The following is a 24,926-nucleotide window of genomic DNA, read 5'->3' on the forward strand; positions in this document are numbered from 1 at the left end:
TGTCTTGAGTGGCTTTGAGGAGGACTTGCGTCGTGTGGGCGGCTGCATTAGTAAACTGTCAGCTTGCAGATCAGGAGCAGTGTGGCAGAGGCAGAACAGTTCAGGGACGCCGTGCAGGGAGCCGCGTGGGTCTGCCTGGCCCCTCTCTGTCCTAACTCCTCCCTCCCACAGAATTCACTTCAGACTTGACATTGCCCAGCTTAAGCACTTTCTGTGCAAGGTTAGACGTTACCCACTGCTTTTGGGGGATTGTTCTTTGCTCCTGTTGAGCCCATTTGTTTCTGTAATGCACAAGGCAGCTCCCCAGAGTTGGAACCAGCCATACCGCAGTGCAAGTGGTGGCTTGGACCCTCCGTGTGCTTTGCTGCTGTCTGCTTTAGCTGCCCCTCCCTGCCTCTGTTCCTACACCACAGATGTTTCATTAAAATGCCTCAATTGTCTTTTTAAAGGACGCGAGAACTTTTGGAACTGGGCATTGATAACGAAGATTCGGAGCACGAAAATGATGATGACACCAATCAAAGTTAGTGCTCAGAAATCTGCTAATCTAGTTCTAGTTCAAGGAAATGCTGGTGCAGCAGTTCCCTTCATGCTTTCAAGCTTCATTATTTGCTGTCTGGGAATTTCTCTTTTCTTTACTATGTCTGTCTTACCTTTTCTGCTCATTTCTCCTTGGACATCCTTGCATTATGTTTTATAATTAAGAATTAACTCAAGAGATGCTTGTGCATGTCCCAGTCAGTATTTCTTTTCCATTGTGTCTTCCTGCTATTTTCCTTTTTTTGTATTTCCTAGTTTTATGTTTACCTTTACTGCTTAACTCAAGTATGTAGTTACTAGTAAACAGTGTCCTAAGAAAGCCTTTCTTAATATTTGATGCACATTATTTAGTCAAGAAAATGTAAATAACTCCTGAAGGCTAGGCATGGTGGTGCCCACCTGGAATCCTAGCACTTGGGAGGCTGAGGCAGGACTATCTTTGCAAGTTCCAGGCCAGACTGGGCTACATAGTGAGTTTAAGTCCAGCCACGACTATGTAGTGAGTCCCTGTCTCAAAACTTTAAAATAAATAAATAAATAAATAAATAAATAGCTACTGAATATCAAAACTCTTTTAACAGCAAACTGAAGAATGTTTGAGGGCTTAAGGATGTAGCTCAGTAGCAAATCACTTGTCTAGTATTTAGCTCAGGGCCTGAGTTCAATTCCTAATAATGCAAAATAAAAATAAAATGAGGGCCGGGGAGATGGCTCAGTGGAATAAGCGCTTCCCTGGCAAGCGCAAGGGCCTGACTTCAATCCCCGGTTCTGCAAAAAAAAAAAAAAAAAAAATGAGTTTCTTTTTCTCCAAAAGTTTTAATGTCACAAAATTGGGAGAGAGAATGTCTTTTTATTATTTTAGTTGGGAGTTAAAAGATTTAAAGTGTGACTAAATAAAATATTCCATTCTTTTGCTTCTTATTCTTAACTAGTACTTTAGTCAAGGGACTGAGCATCGTTGTGTATGCCTGTACCTCTAGTACTGGGGGAGGCTGAGGCAGGAGGATCACTGTAATTTCGAGGCCAGCCTGGGATACATCATGAGACTGTTTGTTTAAAAAAAAAAAAAAATAGCCCAATGCCAGACAGCTGAGCTGACTTCTGAGTATCTGCCCTCACTCAGTGCCATGCTCCCAGCATCCTGGGCATTGGCGATGTTTTCTTCTGGCAAGGCATGGCAGTGCTTCCTGACTCCCTGTGGGCACCCTTGAGGTGCCAGCATCCCGTCTGCCTCACCAGAGTAAGCGCCCATCTCGCTGCTGACTGGTATCTCCTCAGAGTCTTAAGTAGATCAGGAATTGGGTTTGAGTCTCTGGATCTGTGGTATGTAGGCCACAGCCGGCTGTTTATATGGACAACTCTGAAAGGTTTGTCACTACTGCTGAAGATAAAGACAGGAGAGACTGTCCAGTGCAGAATGAAATGGCACTTGCTGCTGGTAATTCTTAAAGTTACTTATTTTTTAAGAGACATGAACTTTACCATCATAACCATTTTAACTTGCTGCCTTGATATTGTTACCTTTTCCTAATAATTAAAATACTTAATCCTTTTGTATTTAGGTGCTGCTTTGAATGATAAGGATGATGACTCTCTTCCTGCAGAAACTGGACAAAACCACCCGTTTTTCCGACGTTCAGACTCCATGACGTTCCTGGGGTGCATCCCCCCAAACCCCTTCGAAGTGCCTCTGGCCGAAGCCATCCCCTTGGCTGATCAGCCCCATCTGCTGCAGGTGAATTAACCGAAATTTGAGTTTCCAGTTTCTTTCTGACTGACTTCTCTCTGGTATTCAATGTAACTAGAGCATATCTGCTCCAATTTCAGCCAAATGCCCGAAAGGAGGATCTCTTCGGCCGTCCAAGTCAGGGTCTCTACTCGTCCTCGGGCAGCAGTGGGAAACGCTTACTGGATGTCACAGTGGACAGAAACTGTCTGGAGGTGAGAGTAAATTGTGCAGCGCAGCAGCTGTTCATGAATGCTTATGTCAGCATCTAGGCTTTTAGAAATGCGTTAATTCTTAATATTTTATTTTCCCAAATAATAGAAGTGTCAAATTCCTTATAATCTGATGGGTTCCACTGCTTGTCTTTAAGTTGCTGTCTGATCACTATCCATAAAATAGCTTCAGTATGTGCTTGGTCTGTTTCATAGTTGATTGTTATATACTGAAATTTAAAATTTCAGATAAATCAATACTGGCATAGATATAAACATATTTAATTTTAGCTCACAGTTTTCTCTGACTTCCTAAATTTATATCAAAAATGTAGATAAAGAGGCCGGGGAGATGGCTCACTAGAATAAGCACTTGGCTGGCAAGCACAAGGGCCTGAGTTCAATCCCCGATTCTAACAAAAAATAAATGTAGATAAATATATTACAAATCTCATTCTGCAGTAGTTTCAAAAGTGTAGATAAATAAGATGCTGTTCATATTGATACTTACCATTTATTCATTCCGTACCCTGGGCACTGTCTCGGCCTTCAGAACCATGTTGGGTAGAAAAAGCATTATTATGTTGAGTTGATGGGTAAGAAATTGCAATTATAAATGAGCGGCACATGGGACATCTGTGGGCATGCTGCAGGCTGTGTGGAGGGAGGGAAGATCTGGTTTTCAGAGGTGGGCTGATGAATGTCTAAATTGTACTCTTCCTCCCGGAAGAGTAGTCGTATGTTTGAAAAAGCAGCTGTAGAAGAAATGTAGCTGAACAGTATTTTTAAATTACCTAAGTGATAAAGGAAAATACAGTACCCCAAATCCTGAATATGCGTGGAAGTCCTAGGCACACAAGCATCACGAAGAGCCCCTTAGCCCTGCAAGTATGCTGACTTAGTGGCCAGCCAGAGAGACAGGGTGGCATCTTCCCTGGGAAGCTCTTGAAAGGATAAGAAAATTAACTTCTATGTGATTTCAGTAATTACTAAACTAAAAAAGTGTAAACAATTTTTTTTTCTTAATGTGTAACTTTTAAACAAAACAATTCATAGGTTCTTCCAACTAAAATGTCATATGCTGCCAATCTGAAAAATGTAATGAATATGCAAAATTGGCAAAAAAAAGAAGGGGAAGGACAGACTGTGCTGGCAGAAGAAGTGGAGAGCACGAAGCCAGGGCCGTCTGCTCACGACCTGGCCGCACAACTGAAGAGCAGCTTACTGGCAGAGATCGGCCTCACTGAGAGCGAGGGGCCGCCACTCACATCCTTCAGGTAGCTGGGAGGGACAGGAGTTGCCTAGGGTTGCACCCTTTGTAGCCATTGCAATTCTTGGAAGAATTTTATTTGATAGTTTATACTTTGTAAATTTATTTGTATATAAATGTCATAATTTCTGTTATTTGCTAGTCAGATACTTAAAGTGAGTTTTTTGGATTGGGACATTTGTGATTTTTTTTTGTTATTGCTTGGCTTTTTTTTTTTTTTTTTACTTTTTGAAGCAACTGTAAGATTTTGTGGTTTTATGGCTTTATACTGAGTTAAAATACATTTCCATGTCAACTTGGCAATTATAGACTTGTTACCAGCAGCTCAGTAAAGGGAAAAATGTGCATAGAGAGAATAGAATTTCTAGATTTGTGACTCAGCCTTACGTGGGCTTTTGTTTTTTTTCCAAGTTCAGAATGCAAGAGGCAAGTCATAGTTTACTTTAAACCTAACCCAGCTGTTGTATTCTGGCTTGGCTTGGGTCCTCAGAAGAAAATCTGTTGACTGCTTTCTGCAGCTTCCTACCTGCTGTAGGCGTAGGCGCTGTCCATGGCCTTGGCAGGAGTTAGGGAGCTTGGCATCTGAGCAAGAGATGCTGTGGGCAGATAGGTGGCTCAGTCTTCCTTGAGGAGCGTGGCTTGGCCCAGATGTCAGAATTACAGAAACAGACTGGAGAAGAGAGTTAGAGATGGGCAACGAGTTAGAAATCAACTCCTAGCTGCAGCTAACCCGTGAGGAAAGGGGCTCAGGGAGAGCATTGGCTTCGGGGATGAAAATGAAATGCTGTAAAGGGGAGAAACTCAAGATGAACTTTACTGTTCTAGAGGAACCAGAAGGAAAAATATCCTTCAGTTCTGAGCAATAAGGAAGTAAATGACATTAATGTAAGCATAAAATGGAGGCTGTAGGCTGCGTCTTCTCTACATTCAGTTTGAGTTGAGCATCACTGATCTGGTTGTATTTAACAAAGCAATTCTGATTCACTGTGGAAGTTGGTGGTAGAGGGGGACTCTGTCCTCTAAGTGCAGGTTGGCCTAGAGAACACAAGGGCAAAGTAATTATGGAAATACAAGAGTGTGGTTTAAAATACTTACGATGTCAGAATAATATAGAGGAGCCGAAGTACTATCATTGAGCTAGCTGGCGAGTTGTGGGAATTGGCTGAGTTCTTCCCCTTCCCCTCCGTTGTGTTCCAGGCCACAGTGTAGCTTCATGGGCATGGTTATTTCCCATGACATGCTGCTGGGACGCTGGCGCCTTTCTTTAGAATTGTTTGGCAGAGTGTTCATGGAAGATGTTGGAGCAGAACCTGGATCAGTATGTATTTTGTGCACTTTGAATTCTATTTTGCCTGATAAGAACATATTTCACAGAATAATCCTGTCATGCATTTTTTTAAAGATCCTAACCGAATTGGGTGGTTTTGAGGTAAAAGAATCAAAATTCCGTAGAGAAATGGAAAAACTGAGAAACCAGCAGTCAAGAGATTTATCACTAGAGGTAAAGGTATTTAGATTTTCTTATATTGTACCTATAATATATAATTTATGTAAATTTAAAAAATGCAGAATAACTAGATCTTGCAGATAATCACCAAATTTAGAATAGTAATTTTCTCTGACAGTTGGCTCCCCACTATCCTCTAGAGATAACCCAAGACCTTTAAGTTTTAAAAATTTTCATTATCCTCCCAAGGATGTAAATAGTTTGATGTATTTGTCCTTGGAGATATTCTCACAGCTGTGCAGACGGGCCCTTGTTTGGCTGTTTTGCATCCCAGTTGTGTTCTTCCTCACTGTCCCATCTGTTTCGTGTGCATTTTCTGTCACAGACCTTATATATTAGCCATTTTCTGAAGGAGCTCTGAGTGCTCTTTATAGGAAATAAGATTTTGAGGTTGTGATACAGATTCTAGGGTTTCACATTGGTACTGGGCAATCATTGTTCCTAAGTCTTTTTAGTGGGTAGGAAGTGAATCTTCCTTACCCCATGCCCCACTATTAAGAAAAAGGAAGAAAAATCATCCCAATTCAGTAGGACGACAAGGTGGTTTTGTTATTTTCATTGCTTAGATCTTAATTCTATATCATCCAAAGTGAAGATCTAACTTCTCAACAACATTGATAAAATTACTTACCTGTTCTTATCCCACAGTACACAAACAACAGTCTTAAAATTGCAGCATCAACACTGGCACCAACAAATGATTATTAAAAGTAGATTCAGATTAATTTACATTTTTGCTCTTTGGTTAGAGATCCTGGCAAATTGGTTTTAGAGTCACTTGAAATAATTTCTTATGTTGTGGCCACCCCTCATAGCACCACCCCGGTATTGAATCCCGGGCCTTTGTGCTGAGCTAACCCCTACCCTACCCTTTGTATTTTCTGAGAGAGGGCATCATCAAGTTGCCCTCATGGGATGTGAACTTGCTGTCCTGCTGCCTCAGATTCCCGGGGTGCCAGGACCACAGGTGTGTGCCACCATGCCTGCTTCCTGGCCTTGTGTAGAGAGATTCCATCTGCTGCTGCTGCTTGGCATAGTGAATTTTATGGCTATTAGCAGTTATTTTTTATTTTAAATTTTTCCAGCAAGTCCCTTATATGCAGGTTTGTTTCTGTTCTTTTGGAATTAGCAGTGTGACAAATAGCCCTGTGTTTCTCTTTTTGGTAATGTGATTTTTAAAAAAATGTATTTGGTACAGGGCCTCACTACACAGCTTAGACTTGTAGTGATCCTCCTGTCTTCAGCCTCCTCAGCACTGGGATTACAGGTGTGCACTGGGCCCAGTCTTGGTGACCCAGCTCAGCATGCCTCGGGGCGGGTGGCCGGTGTGGCACATGGTCCCTGGGCTTGCCCAAGCAGGTGCTTAGTCCACTGAGCTGTCTCATAGGTCTGCTAATGTGATAGTCATAGACATAAGATTATATGTGCTTCTCTGTGTGGTTGTATATTTTCATAGTGTCAGCATCAGAAGGACAAGGCCTGGTCACCACAGCCTGGCTAGCAATTTGTGGTTGAGCTTTGAGATTTTGGCTAGTCTGATAAAAAATGCCAGCTTGGTATAGTTTTCATTTAAATTTCTCTTATGTGAACACAATTGAACAAAGTTCCATACGTTTAGGATCAGTTAAATTTTTCTATAAATTCTTGGTATATTTGAAATTTGGCACCTATTTTTAGTCTTTCTCCCTAAGATTTTAGTTCTTTCTGTGTCTGTAGGCAGTACACAGTCACTCAGGATTGTGCATCACTGGGGTGCATCGAAGGTGCACCTATTCCCCTCCCTTGCCATTTGGAATTTATTCTCATGTATCCCAAAATAGAACAGTTATTATTTTCCAGTAGATCTTTTAGAGAGGTGTTTAAAGTGAATTATATTTCATTGTCTTAATTTTATGCAAGCATATTCTTGCTTGTTTTAGAATGTTGTGAATTTCTATGTAGTTTTAAAAACTACCAAGGCAAAGGTAAAATTTTAGTTTTCAAATTGTATTCACCATGGTTTCCAGCATTGACTTCACTGCTCTCTGGTGTGCTGTAATAGGTGGACCGGGACCGGGACCTGCTCATCCAGCAGACCATGAGGCAGCTTAACAATCATTTTGGCCGGAGATGTGCGACGACGCCCATGGCTGTCCACAGAGTAAAAGTCACATTCAAGGATGAGCCAGGAGAGGGCAGTGGGGTAGCGCGAAGTTTTTATACAGCCATTGCACAGGCATTTCTGTCAAATGAAAAATTGCCAAATCTAGATTGTATCCAAAATGCCAACAAAGGTACCCACACAAGTAAGTACCTCAGAGATAGCAAGCATCGTTAAAATTACATTTTTGTTCATCAATACACAAATCATAATCATGTTATAGTGGAATAATTTTATTGTATATTCATCTTTTATATAACTTTATTATGGATTAATGACGATCTTTATGAAACTAGTGGACAGTTTTAACAATTTGCTCTTTTACTGACATATTTCTTATAATGAATATTATGATTGTCCTACTTTGTCCTTGCAGTGGTTACTTCTCTGGAGAGAAGCTAACATGTAAGATACTGATGATAAAAGTCAGTGAGCACGCAGCAGTGTTTTCCCCATCCCTGTGTTAACGCAGATTTAAGTAGAAGATGTCTTTCTCTACATAGGTTATTCAGAGTGTAGTTCACAAGTCAGGTACTGGTCTCCTTGAGACTGGGAGACTGCAACTAAATGTAAACCCAGCTATATCGTAAGCATAGTGTTACTTAGCAAGATACTTCTTTCAGGCAAAACTATGTTGTGTTAGTATTCCAGGGAGCGTAAATCCTTGTTATCTCATTGAGGACCAGCACTTTGGGATTAGGTCTTTTACCTGATTTTCAGGATTATAGTCCAAAAAATTAAAAATTGTGCAAATTGCAAAAACCTTAGATGGTAACTGCTGAGTTCTGTCAAATAGGGAAAGAATACTGATTGTGGTACATCTAAGTGCATAGGTACAGTTACAGAGAGAGAGGAAGTCTTCATGTGTCACTAAGAAGACGTTCAGTTTTACATAGGCCACAGTTGTCTCCCCTGTGGGTTGAATGGGCTGTAGGAAGAAGAGGGCGTGAGATACAGGGTGCATTCCCTGAGCTTTTGCCTAGTAACTCTCTGGGAGCCTAAAATAAAGGGCTTAGCAGATTTGAATGAGAAAACAGTTCAGAAATATCTTGTTTGTCCAGTTAGAGATCATACTCTGGGCTATGTGTATTTAAAAATAAAAGAGCCACTGTGCTGGTGACCTGTTTTGGTTAATTCCAGAAGCCAATGATAGAACGTGGAGTTCAGTGATAAAATCATCTGAGAACTTCAGCATTATTTATAGTGAGATTCACATAGCCTATTGCTGCACGTGCAGGCCATCCAAAAATGTAATGTTAAATGTTTAAATAAAATTAATTACAGTGAAAAGCCTGTTGCCTGCCACTAGTCTCCCTCAGGATACTCTCCCTGGCTGTGAATATGGTTATCTCATCATCCTTGGCAGTGTGTCTTCCTGTAATGTTTTTTTAAAACTTAAAACATTCACTATATTTTTAGATCACCCTTTATGTTTCACAGCTTTGATGTCAAGGGGAAAATACATTCAACAAACCCGGCAGGGTGAAGTGAGTCTGTGGGTGTCTAACTCAGCTGGGCTCTCAGCGGGGAGGCGCAGGCTTGTGATGCCCGCACTTAGGAGACTGAGCAGGAGGATTGCTGCAGATCTGGGGCCAGCCTGTGCTACATAGGGTGTCTAACCCGGCTCTCAGCGGGGAGGGCAGGGCTAGCACAGACTCCAAAGAGGAGGCCTGCCCTCCAGCTCTCCTTGGGCTTGCCTCAGGTCTTTGCACTGACTGAAATTGCAGGCAGGCATGTTTGCATTTATCTAAATAAATTCTGTTTTGCCTTTTCTTTTAGGTCTAATGCAGAGATTAAGAAACAGAGGAGAGAGAGATCGGGAAAGGGAGAGAGAAAGGGAGATGCGAAGGAGTAGTGGCTTGCGAGCAGGTTCTCGGAGAGACCGGGATAGGTATATGATAATTTTGTGTCTTACTGAATACACTGTTCTGGAAAAATTGGACATAGGTTTGTAAAGGAAAAAATCTTACAGAGTGCGATTTAGAAAATGAAATTTTCATCCTGCTGTGATGGCGCAGGCTTGTGATGCCCGCACTTAGGAGACTGAGCAGGAGGATTGCTGCAGATCTGGGGCCAGCCTGTGCTACATAGTGAGACCTTGTCTGAAAGAAAAAGTTTTACGTTTTGGCCATGCTAAATAACCAGTTTTGTTCTAAAGACCCAGAGGCAGTTAAAATTATGTTGCCTTTTTAAAAAAAAATCCACTCAAGTTCCTAATTGCTTGACCTTTTGATTACCTTTATGCTTGCTTGCTTGCTTGCTTTCTTCTTTCTTTTCTCTTTTCTTTTCTTTTCTTTTCTTTTCTTTTCTTTTCTTTTCTTTTCTTTTCTTTTCTTTTCTTTTCTTTCTTTCTTTCTGTGGCTGACTCAACCCACCCTGGGAGCGGGGCTGGCACAGCATGTAGTGCCAGGGATCGAACCATGGTCCCTGTGCTTGCCTAAGCTTACCTAAGCAGGCAATTTTGACTGATGAGCTATCTCGCCACCCCCATCTTCAATTCTAATTTGTGGCCCACTATGCCATTTAAATCTTGTGATTTTTTTTCTTGTTGTAATGGGTTGCATTTTACTTCAGCTTAAAATTTCCAGGAATTATGAGTGGACTCTTACTCTCCTGGTATCTTAAGTTCCTCTTCCCTCAGAATCAAATTACGTATAGTAAATGTCAAGTTAACCAAGTGACAGAATCTAGGGAGTTCTGTGCAGGCCCCTGCTACCTCACCCTTGCCTGGGATGCTGTGTCCCTTGTATTGTTGACCTGTGTGCCTCGCAGGTGATGGGAATGAAGCCGCAGTACTCTCTCCTTCCTGCAGAGACTTCCGGAGGCAGCTGTCCATTGACACCAGGCCCTTCAGACCCGCCTCGGAGGGGAACCCCAGCGATGACCCCGACCCGCTGCCTGCGCATCGGCAGGCACTTGGAGAGAGGCTGTACCCCCGTGTGCAAGCCATGCAGCCAGTACGTGCAGTACGCATAGCAACTTTTCATATAGCTCCAGCTCCCCCGCTGCCCCCACTTTTGAATGAAAATTGCTATATAAAAATTGCCAGCTACTGACCAACTAGCCACATGCATGATGTCTGTGCTTAGCTGTGTAGTAAGCAGCTTAGGAAGGAGTAAAGCAACATTTGTTATCTGACGTTGCTGGGTCGGAGCACTGTCTCCATGCTATATAGTACATTCCTTGGAAGCCAGAGAATTAGCTGAGTACAGTATTTGTGTCACTGTTTGCACAAGTCATTGTTACTTTCTGAAGCCTGCTTTGTCTTTAGCAAGTCTTAGCTGGGACACAGTGCCAATGTTTACTGCTATTAAGTATTGCAGGAAGGTTTTTATTTTAAACCTTCAGTCTCATTTCTATTACATAGGAGAAGACCTATAAAGGAGGTTTTTTTTCTTTATTTGTAACAATGTGCACATATTTTGTAGCAAAAAGAAAACAGAAAGCCAATGTATTTCTCATAGTAAATCCTTAGATTTAAGCTTTTTTTCTCCCACTTTTATCCCTTTTTTCCTATACTAAGCAAAAGAGATATTTATGATGAAGGAGAAGATAATGCAAGTACTTATCTTTACTTATTGGAACTTGGAAACCTTGAGAAGACTTGGTAGTGATGTGCTGCCCTCCTTGGGGCATTCCCTGTCAGGGCCCCAGAAGTCAGCTTCCAATTCAAGAAAGACCTGTTTAGCTCAGAAGATTTTGTACTTGTTAGTCAAGGTTTTTGTTTTTTCTTCCTGCTGTGGCTTCTTTTTTTCTATTTTGACATTTTGACAGTTTCAGAGAGAGGGCAAGTAATATTTATTCATCATCTTTAGGCATTTGCAAGTAAAATCACCGGCATGCTGTTGGAGCTGTCCCCCGCTCAGCTGCTGCTCCTGCTAGCGAGTGAAGACTCTCTGAGAGCAAGAGTGGATGAGGCCATGGAGCTCATCATCGCACATGGACGGTACTGTGTGCACTCGTGGGGGCAGCAGCTTACATCAGCAGTTCGTGTTCAGTAGTGTGCCTCTACCTCTGAAAAATCTCAGCTGCAGTGTGTAGTACAAGTGGGGGGCTTGAGGCGGCCACGGTGGTGCATGCTGGCAATTCCAGCACTGGGAGACTGAGGCAAGAGGAGCGCTGCAAATTTGAGGCCAGTGTGAATTGTATAGTGAAGACCCTGTCTAAAAAAAGGTGGTAGCTTCAAGGTCCTAAGTGCGATAGCTGCATTTCTCATGTCTTGGGGTGGTGGTGTTGTGCTAGTAGTCACTTAGGTTCTAGAAGATCTCCTATGCATGTCCTAAACCTAGCCTGTGCAACTCATGCGGCCCTGCCTTGAAATCAAAGCAGCCCAGCTTGAAGGCCTTGGGTTCAGTCCTGGGGCAGCGTGCTGGGGTGGAACGTCAAAGAAGAGCGCATCACGTGCTCCACTAGAGTCCCCTAGTGGCAAGAGATGTACTACACTCAGAAAACATCAATTTCTTGCCCTGAGTATCAGTTTCTTTTAGGTACCTTGAGTCACCTTAAAAATGTATGCAAGTTTTTTCTATTCTGTATTTGTTTAATATAACCATAAGTATATCTAACAGATAAATTACTTGTCTCTCGTTTCCCAAGATGACAACTAAGAGTAACATTAAGAAGATAGCCCATGGGGGCCTGGCCCTAGCTCAGGCCTTTAAGTGGCTGCTTCCACAAAGCTGTCAGCCTCAGGTTGCTGGAGTTCGAACCTCACACCTCTCCCGCTGGCCAAAAGTGCCCTGAAGGCATTCGAGCAACAAAAAAAAAAAAAAAAAAGAAGATAGCCCACACTTACTCTGTGGCTTTTATCCTAGTTGAAGCTGTGAAGTATCAGTGATTGTAGCTGAAACTTTCTGCAGTGCTGGAGCGTGGACCCAGGGCTTCACCCATGCTTTAGCTCTGCCGCTGAGCTGCGTTCCTACCCTTTGATGAATATAGCTGTTCTTTCTTTCTTGATGTTTGATGGAGGACGTAGACTGGGCACAGTGCAGGAGGGGTGGGTACCCAGGCAGGCTGAGCCCTGGAACCGAGCAGCACTTCCCTCCGTGTGAGCAGGCCGAGTTGCAGGCACCTGAGGGAAGTTTGTTTTCACTGTCAGTACTGCTCTTGCTCTGGACTTGTATGAACTGTTTCTTCCTTCATCTCCCTGGTGGCTGGAGCTGTCTGGTGTAGGACATGGGTATAGCTTAATCCATTAGAGAAATAGTTAGGAGTGTGCATTTTTAAGATTTTTACAAATATGTGGGGTGATGCAAATATATGGTGATTGTTAATATTGAAAAATGATTATAATAAAAGGCACCTCCCATTAACTCCTCTTGAGACGTGCCTGCACTTGAGCACACTTCTTCTGTTGCTCTCGCTGCTCTCTGGAACAGCTCTGGTGCCCTCTCCCTGAGGGCTGACTGTTGTGCTCCTGTTCTGGCCTCACTGTCCTGAGGCCACTCAGAGTGTTTAGTTCATGTGGTCATCTTAACTTTGGGACTAGCTGGAAGTTGGACAGTGCCAGAGAGGGAAGAAGGTGGGTGAGGACCGGCTGTGATGTTTGTACAAGGCTGCCCTTGGCTGTGGAAGTCACTGCATTTTTCATCATGTTCCATAAAGACATAAAGAGGACTTATAGAAATGCTTCACAAAGTGGCAGCAGAGATGGATAAGTGTATTTGAAGAGGGGCAGGTGCTTTACTTGTGATGTGTCTTACTGTAATTTTTAAAATTTAGAAATTCACCATATATCTTGATTATGCATTGTATTGCAATTTAGTAGTATTTTCAATTGATTGCAGGTAACGTACAATATTGACTCTTTCCTTGGCTTTGAGTGGACAGTGAACTTAGTGTTCTAGAATTATTAAAATGCCACAGAACTTGGTTCCTGCTATAATTGCTTCCTGAGCATGTATGTGCTTTGGAAACTATGCTTGCCTCAGCCTCATTTCTACCACCATGATGAAGGCTGCATTTAGTGTCTCAAATCCGTACCTTTAGCCCTGGAGTTGTATATGTGTCCTCTAGTGTGTGTGTGTGTGTGTGTTTTTTTTTTTTTAATTTTTCCTCTGGTGGGCTTTTAAGAGTGTATATTACTGATTGATTCCCTTGTTCCTCAGAACACCACTAAGGCTAGTAAGTGCCCTGGATATTTGTTGATTTCAAAATGTTCATGCTTCTAAATTCTTATGAATGTAATTTAACATATGTTCTTGATATTGAATTGTAAATGTTTTAGTTACCTGGAATGTGAATGCTTTTCTGTTTGTTTTTAGGGAAAATGGAGCAGATAGTATCCTGGATCTTGGATTATTAGATTCCTCAGAAAAGGTACAGGTAAGGAATATTTTGTTCATATGCTTGTTAGTAGTGAGATTTAAATTAGAAGCAAAATCAGATAAGGGGGAGGAAAACAGGCCTATAGGAATAAACTATGTTTCACAGGAAAAACGGATAATTACAGTAGAGAGAAAAGTAAAGGTAAGATACTTGGCTATCAAATGTAGAATCAGGTAATAAGATTGTGCAGTTAGGGCTCCGAGTGACCCTACTTGCTGTTTTTGCTTTTTGAGCACAGACTGAATTAAGCTTTAGTTTGGAAATATAATGAACTGCTGAAGTGCAGGAGAGAGGTGGTGTGGAATCCCTATGACTTAAAAATCAATTGAGTGGTAACAGTACCAAAAAAAAAAAACAAAAAACAAAAAACAAAAAACCACCATTAGTCTCAACAGTAAAGGATGCCTTAGGACATCATGTATTACTTCATGAAATGACACCTTTCTAACTACTGGAGAGCTGCCAGTGCAAACCACTCTCACCTCAGCTGGGTTTTTTGGCCATGCTAGGGATTGAACTCAGGGCCTTGTGCATGCTTAGGCAAGCCCTCTGCCACTCACCTATGTCCCTGCCTATCGAAACCATAATGTCTTTAACTGACTGCAACTCAAAGCTCTAGACAAAGTATGAAAAAGGAACTACCTGAAAATTTAGAAAAGTAAGCAGTCACAGGTGAGTTAGAGAGGGAGGTCAGAACCTGATAAATGCCGACATGCTATCTTTTCAGACAGGTATGTGAAGTGGCTCTTTTTACTCCCATCTTCCCTAAAAAACCATTAGAGCTTGGGGAATTAAACTGCCGTTATAAACTGTTACCCAAACCTCATGCTCTCCCACGTGCTTCATACCCTCGCTGCCTCCGGACAGAATGGCAAAAGCTTTCCAGACGCAGTCAGCTCTCAGAGTCCCATGCCTCCAAAGTGCCCCCAGCCCAACAAAACGGGAGTTTTCTGGATCATTTCCGTACCACCCAGATTCATGGTAGCACTCCAGGGTCCAGGGGACAGCTATTCAAATGCCTTAATAGTATTCAACAGACAAAGAACCAGGGAAGATTGGCTCTTCCTCCTGGAAAAGAAATCAAAAGGTGGTGACAGTGACATGACTTACGGAACGTTAGACTTTATCTCATGCTATATGAGAGAGTGAAGGGAAGGACACAGATTCCCAGCAAAGTTTAGAAGACAGCCAAACTGGGAGTTTTAGAATTCAAAGTGTAGACTGAAAGAACGAAATTCACTGGGTAGGTCAATAGCAAAATCAAGGCAGCAGGAGAGTGTCAACTTACAGGTAGGTGGAAATTATCTCTTTGGAAGAACACAAAAGATTTTTAAAGAAAGCACACTATTTCAGGACCAAGTAAAAAAGCTAATTTATGTCTTTGGCACACTCAGAAGAGGAAAAAGCACGTGCTATAGGAAAATATTTGAAGAAATAAAGCTTGAAAAGTAAACTTGGTGAAAGACTTAATAGATTTACAAATTGAAGGTCAGTAGCTCCAAATAACAGAAACTAAAAGAAAACTAAGTTGAAAAATAGTTGCTTTTACCACATTCTTTAATATAGCCAAAGAACATTGTCTTAGATGTAGGAAGTAGTATTTTTTTAAATTAAAAAATTATTAGCATGTTTGCAGTACATGATGGTTTCAGAGAAATGGTTTATTTATTTTGTGGTAGCGGGGATTGAACTCTGGACCCTGCGCTTGCCAGGCAAGCGCTTATTCTACTAATCTATCTCTCTGGTCTGGAAGTAGTATTTTTAAAGATAATATATTTCCTATTAAAAACCCTGGAGGTCAGCAGGCTATGGAAGCTCATTAAGATGGTGAAAGATTTGTCAGTCTAGAATTTTATATTCAGTGAAAATATTTTTTAGGCATTAAGGTGAAAGAAGCTGGCTTGAATTTCATTTAGTGAATATATTTAAATAATAGATGTTTGTGTACAAGGTTCATGTATCCCAATTCTGAAAAGGTGAATAAAAAGTTTATTTAAGCAGGGCGTGGTGACATAATTTCAGCACTCAGGAAGCTGAGGTGGGGAGAGTTGAAGGCCATCCTGGGCTCTGCCTCATGCGTTCTGGGCCAGTCTGGACTATAGCAGAGACCCTGCCTCAGAATGTCGTGTGTGATGTTGTACATGTAAATATGCCTGCTGCTCTGCCTCCCACCAGGACTCTGAATGATTTCAGAGAGCAAGTTCTTACATTTTATGTTACTTTTTTACTGTTTGTGGGCTTCCTCTCTGATGCTCCATTATTAGGAGAACCGAAAGCGGCACGGTTCCAGTCGAAGTGTGGTAGATATGGATTTAGATGACACAGATGATGGTGATGACAATGCACCTTTGTTTTACCAACCTGGAAAGAGAGGATTTTATACTCCAAGGCCGGGCAAAAATACAGAAGCAAGGTTGAATTGTTTCAGAAACATCGGCAGGTAAGTCAGCGGCATCTACAGGTAGAGTCTGGAGGGTGGGTGCTGGGGCCAGGCCTTACCATGCTGACGTGCTCTGCCACCGAGTCAGTGCCACACGGATATTTATGGAGGGGAGGATGTGTCTTGAGTTAGTTTTTAATTTAAATTTTATTTGTCTGCTTTTATGTTTAGGATTCTTGGATTATGTCTGTTGCAAAATGAACTGTGTCCTATCACATTGAATAGACATGTCATTAAAGTGTTGCTTGGTAGAAAAGTAAGTATTTTTGATGAACTTGACAGATTTTATTTTTGTGTATTTAGCACAGGGTCTACAGAGTCTCACTACACAGATCAGACGTGTAGTGATCCTCTGTTTTCAGTCACCCAAGCGCTGAGATTACATGCGCGCGCCCCCACACCCGGTCTCAGGGCACCCCAGGCATGGGGCCGGCATGGCAGGCCCAGGGATTGAACCCCCGGCCGCTGCATCTGCCTAAGCAGGCGTTTTGATCCATTGAACTATTTGGCCGGCCCTTGACAGATTTTAAAGTTCCAAAGATTTTCTTCTATGAAATATACCAGTGTTAGCCACTGCTTATACTGCTCACTTACAGTTAAATCTTGAAGCATTACAGTCAGTATCATGTCCAAACACTTAGGCCATAGGTCAGTTCTCCAGCTAAGGGGAGGTGCCTAGTAGGGTGACCGCCACAGGCGCTCTTGTGGCCAATAGCCCCGATTCTATGGCACCCCGAGCTTTCCCTGCCACTTTGGGCCCGTTTCTTTACAACATGGTAAAGAGACAACATTGTCTCTGACAAATCATAGCACTCAAATTTTCTCCATTACAGTTAGTTGCAGCAGGTGGCAGCGGAGCACACAAGTGGTACTGGAAAGGGTGTTCGAACTTTAGAGTATATGCTAAGATTCACATGGGTGGCACATAAAGGAAGGTAAAAACTGTAACACAGCATGCTTGGTGTTTATCCTTTAGTGAAGGAATTACCTTCATTTCATTGCGTCTTAGTAGCCTGACAGCTTGCACATTCCTTTATTATAGGAGAGGGGAGGAAAAACCTTTAAAAACAATATATAATACTACTTATTGCAATATTTGATATTTAAAATAGTGAAATATTAGTCTTTTAAGGATGCATATCACATAGCTGATACAAATCAGCACCGTTAAAACCAAAGTCTAATAATTGTCTTTAATCAAACTCACTGATACATATTGATATTGATTGAGTTAATGACATCCATCCATCCTTTTTAAAACTCGCCCTATTAAATCTTAGTGTTCACCTAAAATGTGCTTGTGTAAAGAACTAGACTCAAGCTGTTAACAGTGAATCTTTGAGGTTTTTTTTTTTTAAAAAAAACAAAACAGTACTAGGGATTGAACCCAGAACCTTCACAGTGAGCTGTATCCCTAACCCTTTTAATTTTTTATTTTGAGATAGGCTCTGGCTAAGATGCTAAGTTGTCCAGTTTGGACTCGCATTTGGAGTTCTTTTGCCTCAGCCTCCCCAAGGCCTGGGTAATCCCAGGCTATGCCCAGCCCGTGCACCTTATTCTGAGTCTGTGTGGGGTTAGCAAAACTAGCGGCAGATCGATCTGAGTTAATTCAGTGATGTGACCTGGTGACTGTGTTTCAGCATCGTATTTACCATCAGGATTTAATCTGCATTTTGTGATTATTGTTCAAGGCAAATAGGTTGTGTGTTTGCTTCTGAGCTAGCTGCTACATAAAAGTTAGCATACATAAAAGGTGCAGTAAGTAGCACTGGCTTTTGAAATACATGTTGGAACGTGAAAGAAACATATTACTGACTCTAGATATTTTCAGTAAATGACTTTGTGTCCTTCCAAAATTAAATGATTGTCCAAGACAAAAATTTACTAGACTCTACTGTTTCAAAGTGGTTTCACATATTTAGTGGGAAATTGTCTATCTTGTACTTTCAGTTAGATAAACTATAATGGACAAGGACTTGGTGAAGCTTTTCTTAATTGAGTCTCTTGGCTACTTTCTGTTCTTAGGTCAATTGGCATGACTTCGCTTTCTTTGACCCTGTGATGTATGAGAGCTTGCGGCAGCTAATCCTTGCTTCCCAGAGTTCAGATGCAGATGCTGTGTTTTCAGCGATGGATTTGGCATTTGCAATTGACCTGTGTAAAGAAGAGGGCGGAGGACAGGTAGAGAAAATGCATGGTTCTTGGATTCCAACAGGAGAATTGGACTCCTCTGTTGTGCTTGTTTGTGTAGAAACGGGACAGAGAGGCAGGTGTGAATACTCCTGATATACTGAGAGAGGAGGGAAGGAGAGCATGGATCTGGAGGCAGTGGGAGCTGGAGGAGGAGGAGGGACTTCTGTCTTTAGGATTAAAATGTTTGTGACTCTTAAGGTATTTATTAGAGATGTCTTCAGATTTTAAAAGTGTAGGAAACAGTTCTGGGTACTCCCCCCCCTGCCCCCGGAATCAGGGATTGAACTCAGGCCCTTGCACTTGCCAGGGAAGTGCTTATTGTACTGAGCCATCTCCTTGGCCCCACTAATTTTTTTTTTTTTCTTCCCAGCATCAGGGATTGAACTCAGGACCCTGCGCTTGCTAGGCAAGCACTTACACTACTGAGCTATCTCCCTGGCGTGTGTACTGTTAACTTACTGCTTTTACAAAATCACCCTTAAATGTCATTGCCAACTCTTTTACAGGTCGAACTCATTCCTAATGGTGTTAATATCCCAGTCACGCCCCAGAATGTGTATGAGTATGTGCGCAAATATGCAGAGCACAGGATGCTGGTGGTTGCAGAGCAGCCATTGCATGTGAGTGCCTTCTCGAAGCTTATGTCGTGTGTCCTTGTGTGTGGTAAAGTAGCTCACTCTGCTCACCTTATCTGCAAAACCCACAATTTTCAGACCAAAATAAATTAGAAACCAGACAAATTATTCTTTAGTTTGAGAGTCCAGAACAAGTGCTCAACTTTTTTTTTGGTTGGAACTTCTTGGAAAAGCCATGTAACCATTGGACACTGGCTTTGGTGAACAAGTTTGGAAAGGATGCCACCAGCAGGCCATGGGTGACCTGCTAGATACTAAGTATGTCTGCTCCCCATGCTGGGCAAACTAGGTCAGAGTTCAGGCTCATGGCCCGCTGCCCTCTAGCTAGCCATATGACATCAGCAGAGCCCTTAAACTCTGCCTTGGTTCCTTTGTGTACAGAACAAGGAGAGTGCATAATGACTGTATATAAACTACTGTGACTGGCAGGCCTGGACTCAGGCCTGAAGCTGGGCCCCAGCTCTGTGCCTATCTCCCACTAAGAGCACAACAGAAATATATAAAATTAGGAAAATGAGTTTATTCACAGTTCAAGGGCAGCTAGCCTACTGCCCTTACTGCACAAAGATGCACTCCAGTTCATAGCCAGGAAAGAGCCATGTGTAGATAACGTGGTTGGCCTAAAGGGTCAGAAGTGTCTGTCCTCCTCTGTAGCAGGCCTGGGGCCAGCGGTGCTTCACACTCACTCGAGAAAGCTAGAGAACTACAGTATATCTCTCAAAGGAAGAAAAAAATGCTAATTAAAAAAAATCTATTTTTACTTTTCCATCACAATACTTGGAACAATTCTTGGCAAATGGTAGGTTTTCAGCAAGCTTCTAGATTTTGATTTGGGTCTGGGAAGTTTGTTAGTGTGCTTGTTACCCTGTCTGCCTCCTAGGAAATGTGTAACACTTGGGACAAACTGCAGCTCCTCTCAGTGACCAGAGCTGTGCGTCAGCAGACACAACACCGTGTCCTTGTCAGCCTGTCCTGTGTTCTCCATGCCTTGCTACTTTGCCTTTTGCTTCTGAATCTGTTGAGAAATTCAAAGCACAGAACTTATTTTTCTGTTTTAAGGTGGGAAACATTCTTAGAGAAACCTGTTAAAATTAGATGTTGAGCTTTCATGATATAAATACTGCATAGAATGTAAATCCTGGATTGTAATAAAAAGTAACTTTTTAAATTTTCTAGGCAATGAGGAAAGGTCTATTAGATGTGCTTCCAAAAAATTCATTAGAAGATTTAACAGCGGAAGATTTTAGGCTCCTGGTAAATGGCTGTGGTGAAGTTAACGTGCAAATGCTGATCAGCTTCACGTCTTTCAATGATGAATCAGGTAGGAAACTTTGTTTATGTGTTTAAGGGATAAGCTACAGGTTTTTAAAATTTTTTTTTATTTTAGTACAGCGTTTACAGGATCTCACTACTTAGATTAGACCTGTAGTGATCCACCTGTTTACAGCCTCCCAAGAGCTGGGATTATGGCGCATGCCACCACGCCCAATCTCAAATGCTGTTTCAGCATGCCTTGGGGGTGGGGCTGGCATAGCAGGCCCTTGTATTGAACTCTCTGCCCCTGCGTCTGCCTAAACTGGCACTTTAATCTGCTGAGCTATTTGGCCAGCCCTTCTAAAGTGTACAATTTAAAGTCTGTGAGAGTAGAAATAGTTTTTAGCTGTGCCCATACTGTAAAACATTGGAAGATCCAAATGCTCGCCATGATAGGGTTATACAAGATTATTACATACATAAACATGTCAAGTTTTTCCTTTCGTGTAGCCAGAACCTGCTAAGTATGGTGGTATACACCTGTAATACCAGCACTTGGGAAGTTGAGGCAGAAGGATTGTTGCAGGTTCAAGGCAGCCTGGCCTCTATAGTGAGTTCAAGCCTAGCCTGAACTACACAGTTGACTGTTTCAAGGAAAAAAAATATCAGTTCCTCTCTAAATATAGCCAGAAAATTTAATATGTGTATATTTTTTTGTCTTTGTCCTTGGGACTAAGTAGATTACTCTGTAGTGCTACTTTTTAATGTAGTTTTCTTGTTTTTTTTTTTTTTTTGAGATAGGATTTCATTATGTAGTTCAGGCTGGTCTTCCAATGCACTATGTAGCCCAGGCTGGCCTCAGCCTCCAGAGTATAGGGATTACAGGCATGAGAAACCACTTATGGCTAGTTTTCAATACTTAAAAGAATCAGAAATCTGGGGGGGAAAGCACGCCATCTAAAGGAACTGCCTACAGCTCTGTGAGCAGTGCAGACATCATTGGGAAGGTTCTAGAAACATAATTTCTTTTTTTGGCACTGGGGATCAAACTCAGGATTTTGTACTTGCCAGGCAGGTGCTTATTCCACTGAGCTATATATCCTGGCCCTAGAAACATAATCTCTGGGCCCCCTTCCTCACCTCCATATTCAGTAAATAAATGGGATTCTGCCTCCCACATGACATACAAAGCCACCAAGAAGCCCCAGGTGATGCACGAGGAGGATCTTGAATCCAGCTGCGCTTGCTCTGAAGTCATGTCATTGCCAGGCTGGTGGCTGCTGGCTGTCTTTAATCAGGACCAGCCAGTCACCTGCAGAAGTTTTGCATTATGGTCATGGTCCTAATTTCCTACATTAGGAATTAGCCATCACACTAATCTTAAGTGGCATCTTCATCTTGCATAAGACATTGCACAATATTGTGAAACTCAGTATGCTATGTTTTATTTTTAGGAGAAAATGCAGAGAAGCTCTTGCAGTTCAAGCGCTGGTTTTGGTCAATAGTTGAGAAGATGAGCATGACAGAACGACAAGACCTGGTGAGTTTACAGCTTCGCCAACTTTTTAAAAGGAAATACAATATTGTGTTGTTCATGGTGTTTTTGTGCTAGGATTCAACCAATAGTGGTAAGCTGGTCTTCTACCACTGAGCTCTCCTTTCAGCCCATAATTTTATACTCCTGCCTATAAAAACCTGGTCCAAGTTTGTGAGAGCTTTAATTAGGATACAGAAATGATCAGTCAGAGGTGAAAGGCATTTTTTCTTTTTACGCTAACAGACCACCTGAAGTGCTACTAAACTTCGAAGTGCGTGTTAGCTTTTAATATGCTGTTGATAGTCTTAAAGGATGATAGCAGCTTCTGTTACAGATTCTCCCCCAACCCTGGGGGAATCCCTAGGCTAATGGCCATTCCATCTCAGCGAGATGTGTGTCTGTGACTTGTACAGCTTGGGGTACAATGACAAGACTGTGGCTCTTTCTCACGCTGCACAGTTTCTGGATAGAACTCTTCCTACTGAAAGATCTTAGCCTCCTCAGGTTATAGTTCTTCTTAAGTCAAGAGTGATGACAGCATTGCTTAACACATTCCTGCCAGTCTGGACCACTGATGGTACAAATGGATCGAACCACTTTTATTGGTCTTGTTACTAATCAGACCAATGAAAAAGTCTATAAATAGACTGAATCTAGTTAGATGCTTGAATTTGAATAATTACTGCTCAGACAGAAATATTAATACTAGGGCCAGTGAGATAGTTCAGTGAACTAAGTGCCTGCTTAGGCAAACACAGGGCCTGGAGTTTGATCTCTGGCACTACATGCTGTGCTGGCTGCACCCCCGGGTGCACTGAGCCTGCCACTGAGCCTGGGCATGGTAGAACATGTCTGTAATTCTAGCACTGGGGAGGGTGAAAACAGGAGAATCACTACAAGTCCAAGCTGCGTAGTGAGACCCTGTACCAAATACTTAAAAAAAACCAAAACACTAAGACCATATCAATTAAAAATTATTAGTTAACAAATTTATTAAGTTTTTATTTGTGAATAGTTTATTAATAGTTAACATGTTCATGATGATGCTGTAATTCTTAGGTCCCACTGCTGGGTGGCTCTGATTTGAACTGTACTGTCTGATGTTAAAGAGCAAACCATGTAGGCACTTGAGGGGACTATCTTAAACTTACCCCATTGCTGGTGTATATAATAAACATTTATAACTTCTGTACCACAAATTAGCTGCCTTATAATTTTTATACCATTTTAATGTTTTCCTTAAGAAACTAATAGGATGGCATCTGGGCTACTAAATCAATGCCTTTGCATTATCGTAAGCAAACACCCCTGAGAAGCAGTACCAGCTGCCCGAAGGGATGGTCATGCAGACCACAGGTGGTTCGGGCTTGTGGGAACAAGTGCATTTAATTCAGGGCCCCTGTAGTGTGGTGTGTGAATTATGGCCCCTTCTGGAATTCATTAAAGGCTCCTGTTTGGTATGTCCCATTGGCCAGAATTACTGTTCTTATGCTTTGGGACCATTACATAGAATAAAATTCCTTGAACACAAGCCTTGTTCGTAGCAGTCACTTGGGTACCCCAGGTGGTTACTGGGTGACTAGCCAAGGAGTGGTGTATGTAGAGTTGGATGTGCTGGACAGAGGGGGACCACCGGATAACAGCATGCAGTTTACCGTATATTACTTGTTCATTCCTGGAATTTCTCATTTAATACTTTTGGGCCGTGGTTTGACCACAGGAAAGAGAACCATAGATGGCGGTAGCTGCTGTATAACACATAGACTCAGATCTAGAATGGTTTATATGCTCTTCTTCAAGTGGAGAAATGGGAATGAGAGCGCGCCTCTCTACTCACCCTCCACAGGGCCGTTGCGCCTTTCCCTGACTAACAAGCCTGAAATCCTAGTAAACTAAACCAGACCACTCAGGAAATATTTTCAGCTGGCCCCCTTTCTAGTGTAGCCTGTTTTACTTAGGGGATGGTTATCGATACTTGTGCAAGAAAGCCAGATTTGCAGGTTCCCATTCACTGTAGGGTTTGTGAGGAACACTTTGGGGAGTTCTCCTGAATGCTTTCAGCATTCCTGAATTTTTCCCCGGCTCTGGGGCTTTTGTGGGGATGGGGGTGGTGCTAGCTGCTACCCGGTTCTGTTCTTAACTGAGCCATCCTAGTAACTGGAGTTAAGTTGTTCCTCAGGTCGACTTGATGTAGCAGTTAGTCGGTATTAACATTCTAGGCATAGGGCCCTTGAGGTCTTTACTAGTTCCAGTGCCCTACTTGTTCCTCTAGCTTCAGGATCACCTGAATAGTTTATTTGGATTCCGTCTCCTTTCAGCCTTGGAATTCAGGCCCCCCTAATTGTAGAAGCTCAAATCAGATCTGTATGATCTTTCATGGCTATTCTGACTGGTCTATTTTTAACTTCTGCAGTTGTAATTTGTTCACATTTTTATACAGTATATCCCAAGTGTAGTCAAGTAAGCTAAATCTTAGTTTCTTCCTTATACTGGAAGAAAAAATGGCTAATTATGCACTGGTAGGAAGAAAAAGAACATTTCCTTCAGTAATAGCCTCAGAATTTTCTGTCACCAGTTTTAATTTGTGAATATCACTCTTAATGTCTAGTGAAAATCCACTTGTAGGATTTAAGCAAAGTCCTTCTTATTCTTACTCTTTTTTTTTGAGACAGTCTCACTGTAGTTTCACCTGGCCTTGAAGAACTCACTAGGTTGTCCCGGCTGGCCTTGAACTCAGTGATCCTCGTGCCTCAGCTTCCTGAGTGGGGGGATTATAGACATGTGCCACCATGCCTGTTGCTCTCTCTGTTTTGGGAAGACCATCTTATTCCCACTGTGCTGAAGGCGAGGAGCTTGACACACACAGGAGCATAATAGGGTTTTCCCAAATAGTTTTCCTGTGAATTATTAACTGCTGCAAGATCACAGGGTTTCCAGGGATAATGGGTCAAAACTATGAAGTATGTTTACCTCTAAAATAATATATAGTTCAGGGCTGGTGAGATGGCCTAGTGGTCTAAAGCACCTACTTAGAACAAGCTTAGCTAAAGCGCAGGGACCGCGGTTCAATCCCCCAGCACCACATGCCGGCCAGCCCCGCCCCCTGGTGGGCTGAGCTGGCCACACACACACAAATAAAATTAAA

General features: G+C 42.1%; 1 protein-coding gene across 5 annotated transcripts in view; it reads left to right on the forward strand.

Annotated features, from left to right (window-relative positions):
* Positions 1 to 24,926, forward strand: part of Ubr5 (ubiquitin protein ligase E3 component n-recognin 5) — a 128,539-nt gene that overhangs the window by 100,880 nt on the left and 2,733 nt on the right. For 3 of the 5 annotated variants that reach the window (XM_023702299.1, XM_023702301.1, XM_023702300.1), the window contains exons 42-58: positions 450 to 523; positions 2,103 to 2,275; positions 2,368 to 2,481; positions 3,535 to 3,755; positions 4,946 to 5,066; positions 5,151 to 5,255; positions 7,297 to 7,540; positions 9,175 to 9,286; positions 10,208 to 10,352; positions 11,211 to 11,341; positions 13,659 to 13,719; positions 15,987 to 16,162; positions 16,334 to 16,418; positions 18,188 to 18,343; positions 18,862 to 18,975; positions 20,167 to 20,311; positions 21,699 to 21,784. In XM_023702299.1, coding sequence (XP_023558067.1) covers positions 450 to 523; positions 2,103 to 2,275; positions 2,368 to 2,481; positions 3,535 to 3,755; positions 4,946 to 5,066; positions 5,151 to 5,255; positions 7,297 to 7,540; positions 9,175 to 9,286; positions 10,208 to 10,352; positions 11,211 to 11,341; positions 13,659 to 13,719; positions 15,987 to 16,162; positions 16,334 to 16,418; positions 18,188 to 18,343; positions 18,862 to 18,975; positions 20,167 to 20,311; positions 21,699 to 21,784 — 2,263 coding nt within the window. The remainder of the gene's footprint in view (positions 1 to 449; positions 524 to 2,102; positions 2,276 to 2,367; positions 2,482 to 3,534; positions 3,756 to 4,945; positions 5,067 to 5,150; positions 5,256 to 7,296; positions 7,541 to 9,174; positions 9,287 to 10,207; positions 10,353 to 11,210; positions 11,342 to 13,658; positions 13,720 to 15,986; positions 16,163 to 16,333; positions 16,419 to 18,187; positions 18,344 to 18,861; positions 18,976 to 20,166; positions 20,312 to 21,698; positions 21,785 to 24,926) is intronic. The other 2 variants (XM_004642258.3, XM_004642259.3) reach the window with 1 other exon arrangement.

This window comes from Octodon degus, unplaced genomic scaffold (genome assembly GCF_000260255.1).
Source record: "Octodon degus isolate 3935 unplaced genomic scaffold, OctDeg1.0 scaffold00148, whole genome shotgun sequence".
NCBI classification, from domain to species: Eukaryota; Metazoa; Chordata; class Mammalia; order Rodentia; family Octodontidae; genus Octodon; species Octodon degus.